The sequence below is a fragment of the Catharus ustulatus genome, chromosome 4 (genome assembly GCF_009819885.2).
Source record: "Catharus ustulatus isolate bCatUst1 chromosome 4, bCatUst1.pri.v2, whole genome shotgun sequence".
NCBI lineage: Eukaryota > Metazoa > Chordata > Aves > Passeriformes > Turdidae > Catharus > Catharus ustulatus.
The window spans coordinates 21,846,455-21,869,408 of NC_046224.1; the positions used below are offsets into that span (position 1 = coordinate 21,846,455).

Genomic DNA, 22,954 nt, shown 5'->3' on the forward strand with positions numbered 1-22,954 from the left:
ATAAATTTGTTTTGGAGGAAAAAAAGGATAGAAATCTTTCAATGTCTGCAGATAAAAATGTGCCTTTTTTCCCCCCCTTCTAAGCAGCATTTTGTTTGGAATTTATTTTAATTCAATTCATATAATCCATTCAAAGGGAACTTAATATCTTTTTTTAATTTTCTTTTTTTTTAACTGAATTTCCTTCACACAAGGGCTTGAAAAATTTCAGATGTCATCCCTAATGAAATGAAACAGATTTACACCCAAAAATGAGGTTTTCATTCCCTATGCATCCCTATTACTTAACCTTTGAAAACCTGAGAGTGAAAGTGCTTTCCTTTTAATTACAGATGTTCTGCTTTTAGCAGCACTGTCCCAGTGTCTTTGACTTTGTCCTGGTTTCAGTGTGTATCTAGGTGCTCAGCTTATCCAGCTAGTTTTGGCTTCCCTGTACCTGAAGTATCACTTTGCTGCACTCTGGCCAGCAGCTACTCTCCTTCCCTGGTGCTTTACCCCCATGGCCCAACTTTGGACTTGTTTTCCACCAAAATACCAAAGAAATGACAAAGAAATGCAGCAGCAGCATGGTCCAAACATGGAGTGATCACAGGAGAGAGACAACATATATTGGAAATTTTACAGAAAACAAAAATAAAGGGAACAGAGATTTATGTCCTGGTGATAAAAAGGCAGAGGAAACACTGTGGCTTTGGTATAAATGGGAAAAAAAAAAAAAAAAAAAAAAAAGAAGGTAGTGGAGGGAGTAAAAGAAAAGCCAGCTCCATGATGTGTGAAAAAAAAGGAAGGAGAATCTGGCCTAGACCAGATTTTAAATTTAGGGTTAGTTTTATGCAGCTTTTATCCAAATTGTATTACTGGCACAGCCGAGCAATAGATCACTCTTTCCTACCGTTTTATTTCCATCAGCATGCTGATGCATACTGCGTGTATCCCTGTGTGGGCAAGCCCTGGAGAAAATAGCAAGGGATGCAGAGACATAGAAGACTGATTTTCACCTGGGAAAACATAACCATCCTCTTCTCCCAACAGTTTTTTCCTCTTCTGTCTGTGCACCATTGTGTTACTATAAAGCTGCACAGGACACAAAGCTCTGGCAAAATAATGTGATGTGGAGAAGTAATGAGGAACAGTTCCAGCAAAAATGATGGCCAGCAGCTCTGCTATAAGAGAACCCAAATCATTTTCTGTTCTTCCCTTTTCTGCATTCATTATCACCAAGTTGCCTTCTTCTGCTATTTCAAACCAAATAAATAGTCTGCCATTACAAGATGGACCAATCAGCCAAATGATGTGGTCATTTTTGAGGCAAGAAGCTAAATTGCTTCCAGCACAGTAAGTTTTGTCAATCAGAATAACGATTTGCCCTTCCCTTGAGATACTTATAAATGTATATTTGTAAATGTTATTTCCTTTTTATTTTGTGACTGCTCCTTTACCTCCTAGCTCTGGGCAGAACCAATTTTAGGTAATATAGAAACAATAACAAAGAAAAGCCTAGTCCAGATTTCCAGTTTCAGGTCTGCAACCCAAGAGACTGTTTTGTGTGGTTATCTGAACTGAAGCTTGGTTTGTAGTCTTGAAGACTTACTTTCACCATCAGTCTCCTAACACAGGGCATCCTCATACAATTTAATTTCTGCTTTCAAAACAATTGGGGAGAAACAAGAAATTATTTTATAACACTGGAAAGCTAGCAGATATGCTGTCTGGTCAAAAGTGCATTGCAGTCCTCTAGATAATACAAACTAATGCTTAAAATCAGGAAACACAGAGCTGTTTAAAGTCAGGTCAATGCAGCAACATCAGGCAAACTAAAGGGACCAGCAAGCTTCCGCAAGAAAAGGTTTTCGACCACAGAAACCTAACACTGGTGGTGGTGCACATTTCTCTCCTCTCCATCTATTTTAGATTAAACAGAGATCACCAGTGATCAATGCTATTTCCTTTCTAATCACAGGTCCTGGTGAGATGAGGAATCAGCACCAAAATAAGGTGCTTTCTTACAGGGCTGAAACAGTGCAAGCACTCTTCTACCCTGTGCCAGAGCTCCAGCCTTGCTCCTCTGAGAGGAACTGATATGAGGTCTTGTTGGACCCCCTTAGACATCACTCCCAGGCCACCCAGCCAAAACTAAAGGACTGCTGCTCTTCACTCCATTTGGAGTCACTGCTGGCACGCTTATCAAACTCAGGGGACTGAACTGACTATGGCAGAACTCTCACTCTGCAAAGTGGCTGCTCCAGAGCTCGAGTGAGGCACATCATGTGTCTCTGCTTCACCGCTTTCCTGGAACTGAACCCAGAGCACGGTGTGCACACAGATCATCTGGTCACATTCTTCTTACGCCAGATTAGTCAGAAATTCAATGTAACACTCTGTAACAGGTAAGCAGGTGCAATTAGAGACTCGAGCGCTAAGGAGTAAAAACAGCTAAAACATGTCAATTCCTGTATACTTATTTTCCAGAGGAAAAAGGCAAAACACAGGGGAAACAAACTATACAAATGTTATTTACAAAATCTAATCAAATATAATATTAAAGAATTTGAACAAAATCAGGAAAAACAGATGTTACACTTTCAGCAACGTACCTCCACCTGCTATGTCACACCTAGGGCAGGGTTCATGGCATTTAACTTGAGGCATCATGAACACGTTGAGGTACAGCCTTCTTCACTAATCAGTGGGGAGACACAGGACTGTCCCACGAGCATTTCACTGCACCCTGAATTGGGTGGGGTGAATTGTCCTCAGGTGGTGCCTCCATTACCACTGATGTCTAGACCTCCAGCTGGTGGGTAGCAAACTTCTAGTTGAATATTAACCAAAATAAAGCCAGCTTATAGTGCACATGATACAATATTTCTGTCTTTATATACAGGACAAAAGAAAATTTGGGCTTGAAATACTAATTTTTTTCTTCATCTTCTTGCCCGCCCTTTTGTGCCTCAATTTACCAGTTGCATGGTACATTTCTAAGTCCTTTTTACAAATGACCCACATTTCCTAACAGAACACTTACTACACCCTCACTGAAGGTGAAATAGAATTTCACATGCTACTCCAGGAAAGGTGGTTTGACTGGGGACTTTTTTTGAATTAAAGTCCAGCAAATAGGGCCTTATCTGTCACATCAAGGCATCAGTGGTTTCTAGCATTCCTTAGGTTTGCATTGGCACTACTGATCACAAACACACGGGGAGCATAATGAAGCTGTAAGTGCAGATCTGAACCTGTGAAATGCTGAGCAAGTTCAATCACAGCTGACTGCTGTGGGCGTTGAGGGGATGCTGAAAAAAGTAATCCATGCTTGCAGGATCAAACCTCAACCACACAACTCATCTACAAAGAACATGACTAAGAGTCACTGAAAGCAAAGCCTCTGTCAAGACCCTCTATGGAAAATAAATTGTTTAAGGACTTACCAGGCTATTTAGTAATTTTAGTAGAATTTCAGTGTATTTACTCTCTACTGTATTTTAATTCAATTCATCAAATAAATATTATCCATTAAAGATTACACACCTGTGGATCAGAAGTTGTAAAGGTCAGCCTTTTCAAATTATTTTTCAAAGAAACCTTGGCCTTTCTTAAAACTGCAGATCTTTGTACATAACCTGCAAAACTCCTGTCTGCAAAACTACCAGAAAAACAAAACAAACAAAAAAAAATAAAAATAAAAAAAACCAAACAAAAAAACCCCAAACAAACAAACAAACAAAAGTCCAGTTAAACAGAAGTCTCCACTCATAAGGTTTCCACCTTTGAGCTCCCTGTGGGCTGCCTGCCTGCCAGAACACTCTTTAGAAGCAAGCCAGTGGGGTACACAGGGCAGTGGCAGGAGATGCTGCCTTCCCAAGGAGAGACTAGGGACAGGTAGAAAGAAAAATCTTTTCAAAGTTCAATAAGCCAAATTTCTCTTTGAATTGCAGCAGCGTAAATCTGATCTAATCCTGCCAAAGGCAATGGGGTTGTGCTGGATTTACACTGCGGGAATCTGAAATCAGAATTTGGCCTGCCATGTTCAAAGTCACAAGGACCTTTCCCCAGTGCTTAGGAGGTCTTCTGTCGGTAATTCTTACATTTGTTTAGAGATGTAAAATGTCATGGCAAGTGTGAAGTGCAGCACTTGAGCACTGCTCCCAACTCTCTTTTGCACATAGATAACCATGCAATGCAGCAGGCAGGAGAGCACCAAGCTGCAGCATTGCTGCCTGCCTGGCCTCCAAGGCAGAGAAGCTTCACTGTGGGTGGAATGGGGCAGTGTGACTTCAGCACATGTGCAACTATTCAAGGAGAGAGAGAAAAAAAGACTTGTGATTATTCAGTGACTATTTCAAATAACACTGCACACTAACTGTGTGTTATTTGTCAACTGAACAGTTGGTCAAAGAGTGAGAAAATAATTTGTTAGTACCTTCGATAGCCTGCACTGGATTATGTACTTGCAAGGCAGATAAAGCAGAATGTGCCTGGATTTCTCAGCTCACTAGATCTCTTTGAGGAAGAGCTGCCATAGTGGCCAGGTCAGTTCTCACCCTTCATTCAATTAGGCCTGATTCTGCCTAGTTGAATGTCTCAGACTCACTTAAGAGCTAACTGTAAAAGAAAAAGGCTGTCAGCTTGTGTCCCTGTTTACATCTTTGGGATGCGCAAAGAATAGTCAAGAGGGTCTTCTCAATAAAAGCCTTGGCCTTGACTCTCTGGCTTCAAGCCTGCAGGGAAAGGGACAGCCAGCTTCTCTCACATGTTCCCACTGCCCAACACTAGCCTCGAGGCCACCGTTAGCCACACTCTCAGGCCAAACGCACACTCAGGTGTGAATTGCTGCATCCTGTTCCTGAAAAGTGGAAGACTTGTATCAGGTCCACCTGCACACCATGGAGGCTCTACTAAGAGTTATTGGCTGGCCAAAGACACTACTCCCTCTCTGCATCTTGCCCTGTTCAAAAGCAGTAGCAGGATGCTGTTTGTGTACTAATTCTTTAGAAGAATGGCTAGGGCCTGGGAAAACAATGAAATGTCTGTGACATGAAGGAATAAAGTAGTGCAGTGGAAAAAAAGAAAGATTTAGCTGGACTGGTTCAGACTGGTTAGTCACTTTAGCTAACACCTATTTAACTTCAGGAGCTAATGAACACTTTATAGAGAGGATGGCTTTATTAAAGATTCAATTATATTCCAATTAAGATGTAAGAGCTGTATTAAGCATCCCTGAAAATACCACAATGTCCTCCAGCTACACGCAGGAAAAAATCCAGTCTATGATCCCTGGCTCTTCTAAGGTAAAACACAGGCAAAAATAAAACCCTAAAAAAATTTACAATTGTCAGGGGCTCTTTACCCTTCTTAAGGAAGAAGAAAAGGGCTGGTTCTTTTGTGGGTCTTTTCTACCTTCTTCTTTCCCTCCTCAGTTTTTCTCTGTTGCAGGTAATTCCACATGATTAATAGGCTCTTCTCAGTAGTGCTACACACAGTTAGCTCTTTTAATCTGTCTTTGAATCTGAAGCTGTCTAATCCCCCAAGCTTCAGCCCCATGAGACACCACCTGAGGATCACAGAGTAAGATACTTCTCTTTGTTTTAAGTTTGGATCCACAGGTCTGCAAAATAAGGAAGCTCATTTAAATTTACCTTATCTGCCATGATCATAGAGGAGCCTCCGTGGATGCCCAGGATGGGAGTGAGAGTCTGGGCGGAGATGAAGTCCAGGATCTGGGCAATGGCTTCCTGGTCTGTGTCATCAGCAAATACCACCCCTTGAATCTTGCGGTCAGACATGAGGTCACAGATGCGGGTGATGATGCTCTTGGGATCTGTCTCATTCATGGCCACCAGCTCCACCCGAGGCACCACTGACAGGTGGTGGAAGTCATCTTTCTCGTGGGCATCTTTGATGGCCACTTCGTCGGAGGTCCCCACCAGGATGACTGCAATGCCAATGCTCGGGTGGCTTTTCTGGGCATGAGCCCCGCTCCCTGTTGTTGCGAGGACTGCCAGCACCAGCCAAAACCTTGGAGAGTAGCACTCCACCCTGGGCCTCATCTTCGGCTCTTACACTCCCTGAACGAGGAAGAAAAAAGGGGGAAAGTAAAACAAAGTGATTAATTGACAAGTCAGTCATGCACTCAGCCTTCAAGGTAGATCCATTGATCTTGCTCAGTCACTAGCTCTCCTCCCAAGAATCCTTCCAGTCTTGTGCCTAGCCCTTTGGCTCTGTTAAATTTGGGGGTCAGACCAGTCCAGCCCCTATTTCAGAGTCTGCCATCACTTAAGAAAACAGCTGTCAGCAGAAGATGGGATCATGTCATCTCTCAGGTCCCATGTCACTCTGAGACCCAAGTCAAAAGTGATAGAGAATTGTCCTTTGACAGCTGATCAGCTGTCTTTCTGAAATTAATTGCTTATGTCAAGCCCCTGTCTGAGTGCTCACCCTCAACACAAAGGAATGACTGGTGCTTGTGATCAGTTTGGACTTGTGCTGGAGGTATAGACAGGAAGACTGAGAAGACCAGGCAGATAAGGACTCTCTTTTCCTTTCTCAGCACAGTCCCTCCAGAATGAATTGAGGAGAAATGGGCAAGGTCATTGGATATATATGTATGTGTGTGTCCATTGCATGCAACCTTTGTACCACCACCAGGACACACACAGCACCAGCATGTAGCACAGTCAGCCATATGCTTTTCACAAACACAAGACTCTTTTTTTATTAAAAAAAAAAAATAAAAACCAACCAAACAGGAATACAAAATTCCCTAGCGGTCATGGCCAAAACTGGATTAGGATCCTCCAAGTCTATGCGACAGCTGTGTTTGCACTGAAGTGGAAATGCCAATAGAGCTTAGAATGGTTCACCCTCAGCTACTACAGCCAGGCATGTTACACCAAGCTTCTCCCTGAGCATGTCTACTTTATTTTGTAATCACAACAGCAGAAATGAAAAAACCTGATGAGGTCATCTCTCTAGCCCCTGCCTGAGTGGGACAGTTCCCTGCAGGGCTGTTCCTCACTCTTTATTTATTCAGTCATGCTTTAATAATAGTTCACATTTCCACAGCACTTTTCATCCTCAAGGCACTTTACAAATCCTAGTGAGCCAATTCTTACAGCACCCATGCAGTGTAAATATCAAAGACAACAGAGCAGTGTCCCCCCTTTCGCCCTGTGAGATGTAGCACAGCTTGGTGTGCCCACCCAGGGCCACACTGATGTCCCAAGAAGATTTCAGGCATTTCAAACGAAAGAAGACTTTCCCTCAACACAACAGGTCCTACTCAGCTACTCATGCCCATAATTCTGCTCTTCAGCAATCAGGCACACTTGAAATAAATACACCAGCCCTGCACTTCTTTGTGCTACACCCCTGGTCTTGGGTGTCCAAGAATGGGACCCTTCCATACTGTTTGTTGCTACACATGCTTCTATCAAATTAAAAGAAAGCCACAGCAGCAGGACACTGCTGGCAAAACTACGTGGAAGCAAGAAGTCCAAAAACAACCCTAGTTGACACCAGCCACGCACAGGGAAGAGACCCAAGAGGCCTCATCTTGCCCTGCCCAGGAGGATACACAAGCTCAACACCTGCTCCCTCATTGTCAGGCTAAGCAGAGAGGATGTATCCTGCATTGAGATTACCAGATAAATAAGCAGATAATAAAATAGATAATAAATATGCACTGGAGAAACCAAATCCACTTAAGAAGCTGAAAGGGACTGCGGGTGTGAAGCACCAATCGATTCTAAACTCTCTGAAGGATTCACGTTCTGAGAGATGCTCACAAGGAGAACCAAGAGACTTTGAGAGTTTGGCAAAATGAACAGTTAACTTCATTCCAGTATGACTGTTATCCTCCAATTACGACTCACTAAATTAGATTCCTTCACAGTGAAATGCAGTCCCCATTTCTGCAATGCTTTATTAACTTTAATGCACTCTATACACTCTCTGTCTCTCACTCTCTTGCTCACTCACTTAAATGCTATATTTGTTCTCTTAAAATATGTCTGCTGCGGTCCCTCTGCATCGACTCGCACAGTATATTACGCTTGGTTAAGCAATGGCTAGTTGTGATGCCCAGGGAGGAGAGTGTAGGTGTTTGCCAGCCCCTTTCCCACCAGGAATAAAACCCAGGGCTCAGATAGCATTCAAGCAGGAGCTATAGAGGCAGTCATGGCAGCTGTCAGCCTTCACGTCCAAGTACATGTTTCTTCCAGTGGGAAAAAGGGCAGCCAAGAAACCCATTCCCTGCTCTTCACCTGCATCAAAACAAGTAAATCTCTAGCATCTACCTCCAAGCAGAAGAGAGCCCAGATCCTAAAGAGCACATAGGTGCCAATCTGTTGGGTGTCTGTGCCCTGCTTGGGTAGACTTTTCCATTCAATAAAAGATGGAGTTATCTGCCTGGTGCCAGATCCTCAGGCTTTGGTCAGATGTGCAGGGAGCAGCCAGGGCTAGGAAGAAACTAATTCAAAGAGGAGGTTGTCTGTGGCTCAGTAACCAGCCTGCCATCTCCAACTTGGATCCTCAGCCATTAGCCCTCTCTGGGTCAGGCAGAGCAATGCTAAGGTAGCCTGTGTTGTACCTAAGCCAAGACATCTGTCTCCATCTCTCACTCACACATAACACATCTGTCATGTTCACAATGTCTTTCAGGTGTCCCATGGGCAGTCTGTGTGCCAGACAGCAGTGTTCTCCTAAGGGAATAGCAGGTACCAGGGCCAGGCTGGGCTCCCTCATAGGATGGGAGCTGGGATGTGGTAAGGCAGGAGAACATCAATAAATCACACCCAACCAGGGCTGAGCGTGGTTTTCACCATTCAGCTCCCACAAGGCAGCAGCATAGGGGCGAGCTGCTCAAACTCTAAATCAGGGATGCTTGTGGTCTTATAACCCCTTCCCTCCTTGGGGCTGACTTGTATTCACATCAGTAGCCACTCTCCACACATGTGTATGTGCTAGCTGTTAGAGAAAGGGACAGACATCCCAACACCAACCTCACCTCACATTCCTCCTCTGGTCTGGCTCACTGCTGGCCCCTCTTGAATGTGTGCTAGCAGAGACAAGGTAGGCATGAACCACCACTGACTTATCAGGTTAAGGGCACCCCAGAACTATTGTGAAAATATATTTCTGCCAACAGAGCAATAACTTTTGTCCATAATTTCTACAGTGTTCAAGTGCAAATAGTCAAGGTACTCAATCAAGAAAGCACTGGAGGTAGCACACAGACCTCCTTCTAAGTGTGCTCCTGTCTCAGTGAAAAAGGGGGATGGAGAAATTCACACACAAAGAAATTCATATGCACCTCACAAGGCTACAGCTGTAATACCCTTTGTCATTTCAAGAAATTTTAATAATTTTACAGTATAATTTCACCAGTCAAGAATGATTATAAAAACATGCAAGTATATTTTATTACCAAGTATTTTACATGAGCAGGATTTTCCTTTAGAGGTGGTGTGGGGCAACACACTGTTTGAAGTATTTCCTGTGATTATGGCATTTCAAAACAATTTAGTAAATCCCAAACTCCAGACTGGTACATAAAATCCTTTACACATTACTGCACACTACTATATTGTCTCTGATTTCCTAGGAAATAATATATGGTAGGGCCATTAGATGAAGTGGTTTTACAGACATACCTATATTTAGGTATAAACATGCCAGTAAAATCATTATACCTCTATAATGTTATTTTACTTACCAATAAAATACATCCACCGTTGTAGAGGAATGCAGCATGTACTTACTGCAGAGCATTGTTACACAATCATTTTCAAAATGGGAAGTGAAAGCTAACTTCTCCAATTCAAAATGCAAGAGGAATGTAGGTAGTCAGACAGTAATTATTCCAATTGGAATTTAGCCAGGACCAAAGGTTAGATTGCTTAAAAATATCATGAGAACCTTACTTGACACTGCACTTTTATGTGGATCAGACCTAAGGTAAGTATTAATAGAAAATTATTAGGCTGCACAGGCAAAATACAGCTCAGCATTAAGAGATATTTCTGGATGATATTTCAAAATACAGAAAGTACACAAATAGGTCACCGTGCATTCAACCAGGCTAACTGTAAACAGACTACTACTCCAGCATCGTACAGCAAAGCCAAGCCATCTTCAGGTCAGGTGAAGAAACTGAGGCAGAACAAGGGCTGGTCACAGGTTTTTGGGGTACTTCTGTTGCAATCCTCCTGCTGCAATCATGCTTTCTAGGTAGCCTTGCACAATGCCCTCTAGGAGGGGTGTTTGCAGGCTCCCCAAACTCAATCTCCAAGCTCAAAATAGCAAGACGAAAGGAAGTCATGTAATACTGCAGTTCCAGACAAAAAGCTGTCTTGAAGGCAGTTTTCCTAATTAAGATGAAGACAATGCTTGGGAGGAGGCTGAACAATGCCCCTAGCCACCATCAAAGGGAACTTCACTGGGGTATCAGCTCCATATGAAAAGCCTGCCTCCAGCCTCCCCCTCCTATGCTTCATTGGAGGGCCACAAGGAAGATCCTATCCCAATGTTTTTTGGGCTCAGCTCACTGAGAGCTCTGATGCTCTAAACACCACTTAGACTTCAAGCCACAGAATCTGAATTCAACAGCTAATTTTGTATCTGCACCAACTGCAGTGCTAATTCCCAGCCCTACTCCCATCAGTAGCCCAATTCCAGGCCTTACCACTATCACCACCCTCAGTCCCTTCACTACCTAAAGACAGATGTCCTGCCAGACCCAGTGTCAGACATCAGCATCGCCCTTTGGCATTTGCTCACCTTTGACAGCATCTTAATTCACACTGCCTTCATTCCTCTGACAGTTTCAGCAGCATCAGACAATGAACCCAAAAGCAATCCTCATGTTTCAGGATCTAGTTGGAGTTAGGAAGAAATCCATCTCACCTGTGAAATACTTTACAACCCTCAAAGGTGCTTTAGGCTGAGTATCCAACACACCACCAGAGAACAAGTGCACTAGAAAAAGCTGTAGGGAAGTCAGCATTGCAATAGATGGCTACTGGGCTGTCACACAAGGAAATACAAGTATGGCCAGATCAAAGAAGAGTGCTATTTCTGTACTTACCAATGACAGAAGACTGGTGACATTTTGATCTTTTTGTCTACTACCTGTCTTATGGGAAAACAGGAACAGCTAACAAGACCCATTTTAAAAAAAAGAAAAAAAAAAAAGGAAGGACAGACTGGAATCTCATCAGCTATTACTCCTAAGAGCTAGGAGTTAAAGCTACGAATCACACCACAATTTACACTTAAGTTTCTCCATCTCTCTGTTTTTGGAAGACCCAGTTCCAGCTTAGGAAGTCCTCCCAATCTCACGGTTCTTTGCAATATAGACATGCTGCATATTGCATGTTGTATACCTCTGAAGAGGCATTGTTCTTCTTCTAACACTGCTGTAACTATCATCCTACCCTATCTTCAGCCCAGGCTATTTGTACATTGACAACTCCTATGCTGCTGTTTCCCATATTACTGTTTACCACACAGGTGACATAAGTGCCCATAAATCTTCTTCTGGCTCACAGCCCTGTTGTTCCAGGAATTTTGTCAACAGACGCAAAGAAGAGGAGGATGGATCTGGGGCACAATAGATGTGTCTTGAAAGAGCCTGCACACTTCAGGTGCTGATAAACAGAATGAATGATGCTGCAGGAAAATCTCCATACATTCAGAGCAGAAAAATGGCAGAGACTAGAGACAATGGAAAGTGCCATACACAGTGGTGAATGCAACAATCCAGCACCTGGACCGAAAGGGTTTATTATGGTGACCTTGACTAAACAGCTCTCTAAATTCATTTCAGTAGTTTCAGATGAAACCTGATATGGTTTAGTTTATTTTAACTAGATTTGGACATCACTTATCATTCTGTGCTGTAAATGCTCCTACAACAGTGGCAGAAACATTCCTCCAAGGTCTTTTTTCTATGCTTCACAATCAGTCCCTCTTCCTTAGATACCTTTGTCCATGCCTGTAACATCCCACAGATCCATTTCTATCTAACACAACAAATGTTTCTAATTTTCCCTTATTTCTCCCAAGTCAGCCTTGTTCTTTTGGGGGATGCATCACACACCCTCAGCCAAAGCCTTCAAAGCCCTTGGAGCTCCCTCATTACCTCACTGTTAGCTCTCTTTCCATACACACTGGGTGGAAAACAGCACATATGTTTACTTCTATTCACTATTTTCTTCAGAGCTGTTCTTTCTTCATTAAACCAGTCTTAAACCAAGTTCCCTGACTTGGGCAGCGTCAGATACATCAGAGGCTAGCTCGCCTCTGTGTATCCAACAGGTGTATGCAAAAATAAGGTGGAAAAGTGCTTCCCCTTCTCTACCCCATGAAAAGAAGTGCAATTCTCTCCCTGCACTTAAGGCAGTACAAAAAACGCTTTGATCATCAATTAGACCCATATCATTCCCAATAGATGAGGAGCTATGTCTCATTATTTTAAGCTTGCCCAAGGGTAAGTTCCCAGTGTCCTTCCCACTTCCTCCCACCCACGTATTTTACATATTACAGCTGATAGCTTATACAGCCACAGCCTGCAACCTTCTGTTGAGATCAATACCAAATGATTCATAGAAATCAAAAATTAAAATCCTCTGCTTAATAGTCTTGCCCTTCCCTAGTCACTTCAGGATTATTGTCTACAGCACCTGCTTTAGCACACTACCTGCTCTGAAATAACTCAATCAATAAGATTACCACTGCTAGGAGATGGCTTATATTTTGAAAGATATCCCTAAACTGAGCCTAAATTTTCCCTTTGCTCAGCTATCCTGTAAATTTAATAATATCTCCTTCATTCAGCCTAAACCATTTCTCCCTCTCAACTCACCGTTTCCACTGCGAAAATGCTTATAGGTGGTTATCTGATCACCCCTTGAGGCTTGCCTCTGCTGCTGCAAAAGTTCAGCTGTGTTTATTGCTCCTCATAATTCAAGTTCCCTTGGATCTTCATCAGGAGGAGTGAAGGAGAATGAAAGAAATGTCTGGGCGAGGGAGCAAAGGAGCGGGTCTGACCTGCTTACCCAGACTGGCACACACGTGCAGAGCTGCAGGACTCAGTGTCACACACACAAAAGCCATTAAGAGAGACAGCAGGTCAGTCTGGCATTGCCCAGTGCCAGCTTCTAAATGCCAGAGCAGAGAGGCTTGGCACAGCCTCTGCAAGCCTGGCTTGCTGAGCCAGGCTAGAGCCACTATTCCCCTGCCAGGATCTCACCCTTCCCCCAGCATCCTGCTTAGAGAAGTTTAGAGGGTTGAGACAGGTCCTCCCTGCCAGAGACTGAAATATTCTCACCACCTGGAGGGTTCAGTTGCCACAGCTGTCACTCTATGCATGTGTATGCTCTGCTTGAAACAAAGGATTTCAAAGCTTAGAAGGTATACACCATTTCCCACTTGCAACTGCTGTCTGCCCCACCTCAGAACTGAATCCTGGCTCAGACAGAGACCATCCAAATCAAGGGACATGCTGCTGCATGCAGGGCCCCTCCACAGGATTTCAGCATGGCTGAAAGCAGCTTTGCCTCCTGAAGCGCAAGAATCAGTTTAAACAGGAAGCAGAGCGCTGCGCAGAGCAGCACCAGGTTTGCTTCTTAAATAGAACTGAAGCCTTTTGAAAATCCATTGGACAATCCCTTCCTTCCTTTCTTAATTCTCCACTTCCAGTTTTCATTTCCAAGCAGGAATCGACAGCACATTAATAACATGAGGATATTAAAGACCACAATTTCCAAAAGCTAGGGATTTAAATACCTCCAATCCATTAATAACCATCAGAAACGCACATTTAACTTCACTTGGATGGTTTGGGAAAGCACATCCTTTGCATTTCTTATTATTTGATGTATTAATTTGAGGTTTTCTATTCACCTTTAATCAACTCTGCATTTTGTGCACTAACAGATTGATACAATGAACTTCAAAATTTAAAAAACAAGGAGAATTTTCATTTCCAAGGGTGGAAGGACATTCCCATTTCCCAAACTCTCTCATGCACCTCACTCAGTACCTGCTCATTTCCTGCACCATTTCCTTGAAGGGAAAACACAGAGCAGGTAAACCATCTGCAGGGGCTCTTTAAGGCAGCTGCCAAATTCCACACCAGTACCAAAACTCCCATTGATTACTCAAAGTCTCACATCAAGAGACAGTGTTAAATTATTTGGATGCCAGATGTAAAGAATGCAAAAGCCAATTCAGAATTGTATTTTAAAATATACAATAAGCAGGAAAGAAAAGATTTCCTTTCTTAGGCCAAAATTGAGTGATTCCATCTTCTACAAGTCTGAGAATTCTAGAAAGGGCATCTGAGTCAGAGGGAGACAGCCTCAAACTACGCTTGCACTTTGGACACATCCTGTTTGCTGCCTACCTTCTCACATATAATGTATGACACGGGATACAGTTTTAAAACATAAAGCTGCCCATCCATTACGAAATATCTTCACGGGTGCACATTTCAGTTTCATGCAGCAGGGACAAGGTAGGAGAAAATACGCACCACCTCTGCTCATGGCACTGCTACAGCAAATCTGAAACAGCCCTAAAGCAGAGTGCCAGGGTTGACCAGGCCTGATCAGACTCCTATGAAGGTGTTCAGAAGAAATGGTAGAGAAGGTGACTTGATGCCTGAAGCACAAAGACGTGAGGACAAAAGAGCTGCTAAGTGGAGGTAGTGGGGTGGAGACAGAGATGCATCCTGTGAGCTTGTCCAGGACAAAGCTGCAGTGCTACAGACATGGATCTGCCACATTTCACAGCCCACCAGCACCCCTCAGGAGTTCATGGCCTCTTGTTCTCCACTGCCAGATAGCATTTTGGAACATGAGGTTTAGGCACCAAGGGACCCTGTGACAGTGCCACCCTTGTTTGTGAAATAAGACAGGTAATTAATCTGGAAGTGAAAGGGATTGAGACAATGGGTTTAGCACGTGGAAAGAGGCAGGACACAGCCACTGAAGCCGAGTCAAAGGCAGGTTCTGCTCAGGCCACTAGAAATGATAGAGGAATAACCAGAAACTTTGGTTTGAGTGTCCTTCCTTATAATTGCCTGTCTGTTGATCCCTCCCTTCTCCTCACTCTGATCCCTGGTAAAGGACTTTTATGTTCCTGTTATCATTATTTATTGGAAAATAAAACTAAGTCTACCCAGGAGAAATAATAAGGGAAGACAAACGTGTGACACCTAAAAGTGTGCCATTCAAGATATTTGGAGCTGTACATTCCCTATCCAAAAGCATCCCAAAAAACAATTAACCCTTTAGAAAAACTTGATCCTTACAACAAGCACTAAAGCCAGGAGAACTGGTAACCGCAAATCAGAAAAATTTTTGGTAGTCCCATTTTTTTTCTCCTTTTCCCTCTTTCTTCTTCCAACCCAACTCTCTTCCCTTTCCCTAACTTTCTGAGTTCAATGACCAGGAAGGGGCCAGCCATCAAGCAGCTGGATACAATATGCTTTCACAGTACATTAGTGCTGTGCACCAGACCATGCTGTGCCTGCAATTGTATGACAGGTCAGGGCCAATTCATCTTGCTGAGACCTTCAATCAACAATGTCCAGAAAGCTCTCCCGGTTGGAGGAACCCAACCCAGCAGCCACTGACCTCTCCCTCTGCTCAGCACTCAATCACATTTCCAGAGTTGCAGTGACAGAAAGATACGCAGGCAAAGCCAGGTTTGGCTGTTGATGCTTCAGGGACAGGGATGGGAAGATCCAATCCAGCGCAGACTAACCAGATTTGGCTCAGCTGAATGCCATTTCCATGCATTTTTTCCTCTCTATTCTTTGTTTTCTCCAGCCTCTCAAATTCATTGATGCTGGCTACTTCAGGCACCTTTCCCAGTAGCTCATTAACTGTTCATTCCTCCTCCTGCCAGCAAATGAGTGTGAGGAGGTACCAGCCCATGCCAGCCCCCAGCCCAGCTCCACCACTGACTTCAACATGGTGCAGTTCAGCTCCCTTGGATCTCATCTCCTTTACACAGAAGTCACTTCAGCTTACATTTGCAGCAGGAAAAAGAAGCATTAGTAGCAAGAATAAGAGATAACATGACCAGAACGTGACAATTGCCACAACAGTGAATACCAGCAAATAAAAATCAATACTATGGGCAAAGTGTAGCCCTGGCTCACTTATGCTTTAAGATCAGTATAGTTTTAAAATAGCATGAGGGCTTAGTAAAAATAAAAAAAAAAAAAGAAAAATCCAGTATTTCAATATTCCCCATCAACTTCCTTCAAGCTACAATGTATGTCCTACTCTACCACCCTTCTCAGCTTTCTCCATCCATCATTTCTCACCAATCCATTTTCTGTTCAGCATGGCTCCATTTCTCACTTAAAGCACTTGTCATATTTTTGGTCCATGCTTGTTACCTCTTAGCTCACTTATATTCACACCATTCATTGTCTGGGTTTAAATATTACAAGCATGAAGGGAACAAGTCACAACAAGTGAAGTCTTGTTCTAATCCTTCATATCACCATCTAAAACCAATAAGCATTTTTTGAAAGTGTAAATGCCATTGTTTTCTTTCTTATCCTTTGCCTTATTCTCCTCATCAGAAAGGTGGAGATGCATCTTCTCTGCTTCACAGAGTTGGAATGTTTAATTATTTATGGTATTTAAAGTACTTTTGACTCTCAAGCAATAGAAGCTACAGGAGCTGAGATTATAATTATTGCTTTCCACTGCACTTACCCGAAGGCAGCAATGTCTTCTCGTGAGATCATACCAAACATTACTCATAGGATCCCAAGAGAGTGTATTAAAAACCTCTATGTCCAAGATCTTGAGGACAACAAATCCTAGTTTAGCTAGGAGCAGAGAGAAAGGAAATCCTGTAATACCACAAATACTTGGCAAGTGCCAACCTAATTCCTGGACTCAGTATCGACTTTGCCACATTGACTCAAATCACAAAACGCTGCTGATTTGTAGTTTTTGATGAAATGTATTAGCAACTGCAGGTTTGTTAAGCTTATGCTCACAAAAATGTCTAAACTCATGACATATTTCACCTAGTCCCAAGCAGCTTCCTTGCTGGCAAGGAAGAACAAGAGCAATGTGGAGCTTAGGTAAGGGAGCAGAGCTGCAATGGGCAGCCAGCCTTCAGCACCTGGGGTGGAGCTGCAGCTCCCCTCAGCACCAGGGCCTATCCTTCAGACAACTTCAAACCAGACCTAGAAAACTCCTATTTCATCAAGAGATCTGCCCTGAGGGTCTGATACAGACCCAGGAGTTCTGGTTCCAGCAGCTCTTGGACAGTAGAAATGTAAAGCTCAGCTCCATTTCAATTCACTTGCAGAAATTCAAAAAGGAGATCTCCTAGGCATGGGTCTCCAAAATGGAGAGCCTGGATTTAAATTGTTCTGGGGGAAGGGGGGCAGACCAGAGTCACCAGGCTTTACAGTATGGACAAAAAAAATCTTAGGAGCTCTAACATCTAGTATGGCCCTTGAAGGAAATCAGCTTCCAAGTTAGAAACCCAAATGTTACTGCTACACCAGGGGCCAGCACCCAGCACAAAGCAGCTGTTCCCCCTCCCAAGAGTTGTTTCTGGGCTGGAAGAGGCACCACTCAGACAGTGGGTGGGAGTTCAAGGGCTGTCCTAACAGTGCCCATCTTGAACTGTTGCAGTAGCACTGAGGTACCAGTCCCACCTTCTGAAGGACTTTTATACAGTCCTGCAGTTAAAGTGGCAAATAACCACCATATTAAAGCAGTCAGTTAGCAAGTCTTTACCTAGGTCCCACCCTTGTTTGTATACAGCAGCACCAATACTGACATCCCAAATAGCCAAAGATTATATGCTGCAAATATTACCCATTCCCAAAATGATATAGATAACGCAAACCCAGTTGTCTATATGGACTGCCTCTCCAAGTGCCTTGAGCACACCACTCACCCCCCTCTAAACTCCTAAGGCTATGCTCACTTTGGGATTTTCATGTCAACATAGCTTTGATTGTTCTCCAGGCCAGGTCCAGGCCACAGTGAAATGAACTTCAGCCCCATGGGGTCGCCAGCTTCAAATAAGATTTTAAATATCAGCCCTTAGACACCATCCTTGCTTCCTGCAAAACCTCTCTGACACAGCTCTTCTTTGGTGTCCTGTTCAGGATGACACTGTGTCAGGACCTTGTTTCCAAGCCAGAAGGCATTTCTGCACCAGCGATGTCAATTGTTCTATTTATGAAGATGCCAAAGTACATTAAAATTCTCAGAGGCCTTTGCACTATTCATTTCCACTACTGCTGTGCCAGAGGGGTATAAAGCCCCTCTGATCTGATGCGGCAGCATCTTAAACTTACTTTTCACAGGTGTTAGCACCTTTGTGAGGCACTGAAAACCACAGGAAGGGGTTCACAACTCACAGTCTACATACAGAGCACACAGCACACAGAGAGAAGCCTCTTGCCACACTCTTAGAGATATTTGTCTCTGGGGAAAAGGGGAAAAGCTGGAACAAATAAGACACTTATGCATTATCAACTGACTACACTGTTGGTGTTGCTCTGGGATCCCCTTCCTCTTGTTTATCTTCATAGCCTGCAGAGCTTCAGGGACTCTCCACCTCCCTGACCATATTCCTAGCACAGCCCTGTCACCACTTCATCCAGAGTCCCAAGGTACTTCAGCAAGACAAAAAACAATACCCATTTACCATTCCTTCTTTCCTAATTAAAGAGACCAGAGGACTCAACAGACCACAGCTGAGCTCCCAGCCCTGGAACTGAGATGAGTCGGTGGGGCAAGCTGTGCAGCCCTTCCAGGTGATTCATCTACCCAGGCCTGGCATGCAGCTAAAGAACCGTCCACTCCAGATCCATCTATCCACCAGCTTCCCCCCACTGCTAAAAATTTTATTTATATATAAAATGCAGTTGCCTAAAAGCACATACATAAAAAGAGGAAAAAAAAAAAGGAAAAGAAAAAAAGAAAAACCACCGCCTCAAACCCAAAAATATCAGATACCCAGACACTGGGGAAAGAAAAAGCACTCAGGCAGTGCATCAACTCCCTAAGGGAGGTACTCAGGTTTGAGTTACTGCCAAAATGACATCTGTAGGGAAATAAGCCACCAGATGCAGGGAATGGACTGCAGAGGCCCAGAGCAATGGGGAGGGGAGGGAGGGGAAAAAAAAGAGTGAGCGAGAGAGAGAAATAAATCAAGAAATTAAACAGTCTGGTTTGTTCATCACTAGATATTCTGCTTTACAAAATTTACAGGCGTTTTCCACTCCCTATCTCTGCTGAAGCAGCTTCCCAAATGTCCCCAGTACCTGCTTCAAACCATCTGGCTTGCCATACCTCAGCCCAGCAGATTCTCAGCCAGAAAGGTTTCACTGCCCATTGGATCAGAGAAGAGGAAGATGCATTTTCTCTAAGTATTGTGATCTATGGGTTCACTCTACCTAGAGGGTCCCTAATCCCCTCACAAAGAAAAATAATCACACACAGATGCCAGCTTTCAAAGCAAGGCATCTTCCTAAGCATCCCTTTGGTAACATCAGTTCTGTCTCCCTCACACCTTCAAGCCCACTGGCATGAAGAGGGGATATGTCCCATGCCAACAGAAATGCAAAAGAAGAGGTTGATGCTTTGCCAGATGGCTTCGGACTTATCACAGGAAGGAGAGAAACATGCTTGAAAAACCTGGCCCTGGCACCAACAATCATCTCCTGGACTGGTAGTGCAGGACAGCTGGAGCAGCTGGGGCTGAATACCAGATGTGAGATGACAGGAATGCAGAGCAGCAGTCACACAGGGCAAACATGGAGGCAGTAAGAACCACAGGCTCCCTCTGGGACTGCAATGACATGTTCAGCAGACAACACATTTAGAGCAAGAGCAGTGGAAAAGATGCACGTACCAAAGAGTCAAGGCAGTAGGGTAATGAAGAGTCAAACTATCTGACCACAGCTTACAGTGAACAGCACCAAAGCAAGACAAGCAAAGTGTGAAAGAAGGGAAAGGTCTAGGGAAGGTTCTGCAGCATAAAACATGCAGGGCACCAGCCTGCCTACAGAGTTCTCTTGCCCAGAAGACTTTACCCTCCCCAGCCCAGCATCGGCCCAGAACAACCATTAGTGACAGCTCTAATCCTTGCTCCACAGAGCCCCTCTAAAGGGCCATCTCCTTAGAGATGCCTGAAAACTCAGATGACCACCAGACAACTGTACTTTTTAGATGAGAAATCTTTGTACCTGTGAAACCTGTACCTGCTGTCCAGCACCCGAAAGAAGCAAAGGAAGGTCCTTGTCTTTTCCCTACTGTTTGCTGTGTTCCAGGAGACAACCCTCTGCCATTACAGAAAATACTATCTGATGCTAAAACCTCACCTAGAGATACCCCTTTCTCTTTTATACAACCTTCACTGGACTTTTGGTTTTGATGGGCCTCATCCCAGCACCAGGATGTCAGACAGATGTCAGCACAGCTGACACAGAAGTCTGCTTCAAGCACACAACTGGTGGGACAAAGGGATCCCATGGGGATGGATGTGACCACACTTTCAGTTGGATGATTGTACCCTTTTTCCTACAAAAGTTTCAGCTGGAAGGGGACTAAAAGGAAAAGGACTGCCCCCTAGTCATAGTCTCAGAGCAACCAGCAGATGTGCTAAGAGTAAAGCAGATAGCTCTTGCAGATAGAGCTGCATCATAGAGAAAGGGGTGACAGAGATGCTTTGTCTTTTCTTACCCTCAGGTGCTTCCCACGCCCCAAAAAGCCCATCAGCCTGAGCCCTTCCTCCAGCAATGCACATGTTTTGCAAGAAGGTGGCCATGCACAATTAGGTGCTGGCAGTCCCTCCATCCCATTGCAGTCTGACATCCATGCCAGGTGCAATGCACACACCCTGAATAGTGATCAGAGAAACTGGATAAAAGCTAAGGGAAAGGAAATAGCAGAGCAGAGACAGGGAGGACAAGAAGAAAAGTAGGAAGTGAGAGGGGTGAAAAGAAGAGATAATAATGGGAAAAAAAGTAGAGAAGGAGTTACTTTGCAAGCAGTAGCTAAAAATCTCCCAAAGTTTACAGCAAATGATGCATAAAATACGCTGTCAGAAACGTGATGCCCAGAACCTATTGCTGCTAAATATTTTACCTGATTGGCAGGGAGCCATCAAAACCTCAGAGTCCAGATCTCAAGCTTCTACAGAGCAACAGGTAAAGTAAATACATCAACATGTAGTGATTCACCATGGGTGACACCAGTCCTTCCAACCAGCAGCACTTGGCAGGGAAAAATGTTGTCAATGGATATTAGCAACATTAGAAACAGGCTAGAGGAAAGGCACAAAGGGACTTTGGTTCCCACTGCAACCTAGAGAAAAGGGGGAGGTGGCTATGCCAATTGTCTTCTTCAGAAATTAGAACGCACATGCTGCTGCAAAGATCTCACACAATGCAGTTCATGTCCCTCAAGCTCTAGAAAGTCATGCAGAAGGGTGGTACATCAATGCTGCAGTTCTACTGGCTCACACTTCCCTGCATATAATCCCTGAAGCCAATCTGTGAGCAGACCAAAGGCTGCCTCCAGCAATCAGCTTCCACTGTCTGCCTGGCATGAAGCAGGTCAGAATGCCCTGCACATGAGTGTCCTGATGCCAGCCCCAAGAATGCAGCAGGACAGCTGGGGTACAGGCAGGCACACAGCCCTTTGGGGCAGGAAACCTGAGTAGCTGCTACTGCAGCATCATAAGGGGACACAGGGCAGCCACTGCTAACAGAGGCTTGCACATGGGCACGTTTACACACCCAGGGCACTCTCCCACTTGCTCTCCCATAAAACTCTACACATAAAACTTTCAGAGCCGCTGCTGTCCGTATTGGCCCTGGTGTCCCTGAGCAGCTGAGCTGAGTGAGTCTGTGTTCCCAAACAGTGGCTTTCTGGAGCTTTGCAAAGGAGCAGGATTCCATTTAGATAAAGCTTTTGCAGTTTAAAAGTATAGTTTCATTCTGATTTAGAGTGAAACCTGGCCACTCAGAGGTAGTCTGGGGAAAGAAACAGACTTTGTTTTCAATCATTTCAATCACTCATTTCTGGAATGAAGGCATTTAGAGGGTTATTTAGGTATAATGTAACATTTTAGGTTTTCCAAAACTAACAAAGGTAAAAATATTCTGCTCTGCTATAGTGAGTTTCAGACCAAGTTCCTCACCACCATCCAATACTCCAGCAACAGGAGTACAGCTCTTCCTAAGAATTCCACAGGACCAGGGCATGTGGGTGACTCAGTGCACTGGCACTGACAGTTTACACACTGCATGAGCTAAGTGTCTACCTTCCAAATAAAGAATAAATAGATATAAATAAATACATAAGAAGCGGGAAGCCATGACAGAAATCTAGGGGAAAATCAATATGCTCCATGCTTGTTTCAGAGGACATCCCTGTCATCAGGGATCTTACTGTATCCAAAACCCCACATCATGTAAAACAGCTGCAAATCTAACCATGGCTGCAGAGCATTGGAAGTGTGGGATGAGGGCTTCACAGATAAGACAGTACCGAGATCTTCTCTAGGCACAGATCTTGCAGATCTTCTGATAGATTCACCAGCATAAATCTCCCATCACATTCTCCTTTCTATATTTCTGGCTGCTTTGCTGTCCCTGTTGCAGCTGTTCAAGGAGCTGACTTCATCAGAATATGCTTTGTGAAGTGTTTTTCTGCTCTGTATGGTGCTTTTGCTTGCTTTCTTTCTTTCAGTGCCAAACCACTGAAGAATGCCAAGGCTAGAGCTCTGAAAGCTAAGACCAAGTAAAGAGTAAGTATAATTCTGTGGCATCATCAGCTGAAAAGTGGCACCTCACAAGCACAAAAGGAAAGTGTGACTTTTGAATACAGCTGTACAGTGTTCAACATCCCAGCTCACAGTAGCACAAGTAGCCTGAGTGACTTGCTCATGG

The 22,954-nt window shown here is 43.9% G+C and overlaps 1 protein-coding gene across 1 annotated transcript in view; it reads right to left on the reverse strand.

Moving 5' to 3' along the window:
- The window catches only part of GRIN2B (glutamate ionotropic receptor NMDA type subunit 2B), a 206,584-nt gene that overhangs the window by 166,637 nt on the left and 16,993 nt on the right, over nt 1-22,954 (reverse strand). The window contains exon 2 of the mRNA XM_033058313.1: nt 5,637-6,065. Coding sequence (XP_032914204.1) covers nt 5,637-6,047 — 411 coding nt within the window. The 5' untranslated portion in view covers nt 6,048-6,065. The remainder of the gene's footprint in view (nt 1-5,636; nt 6,066-22,954) is intronic.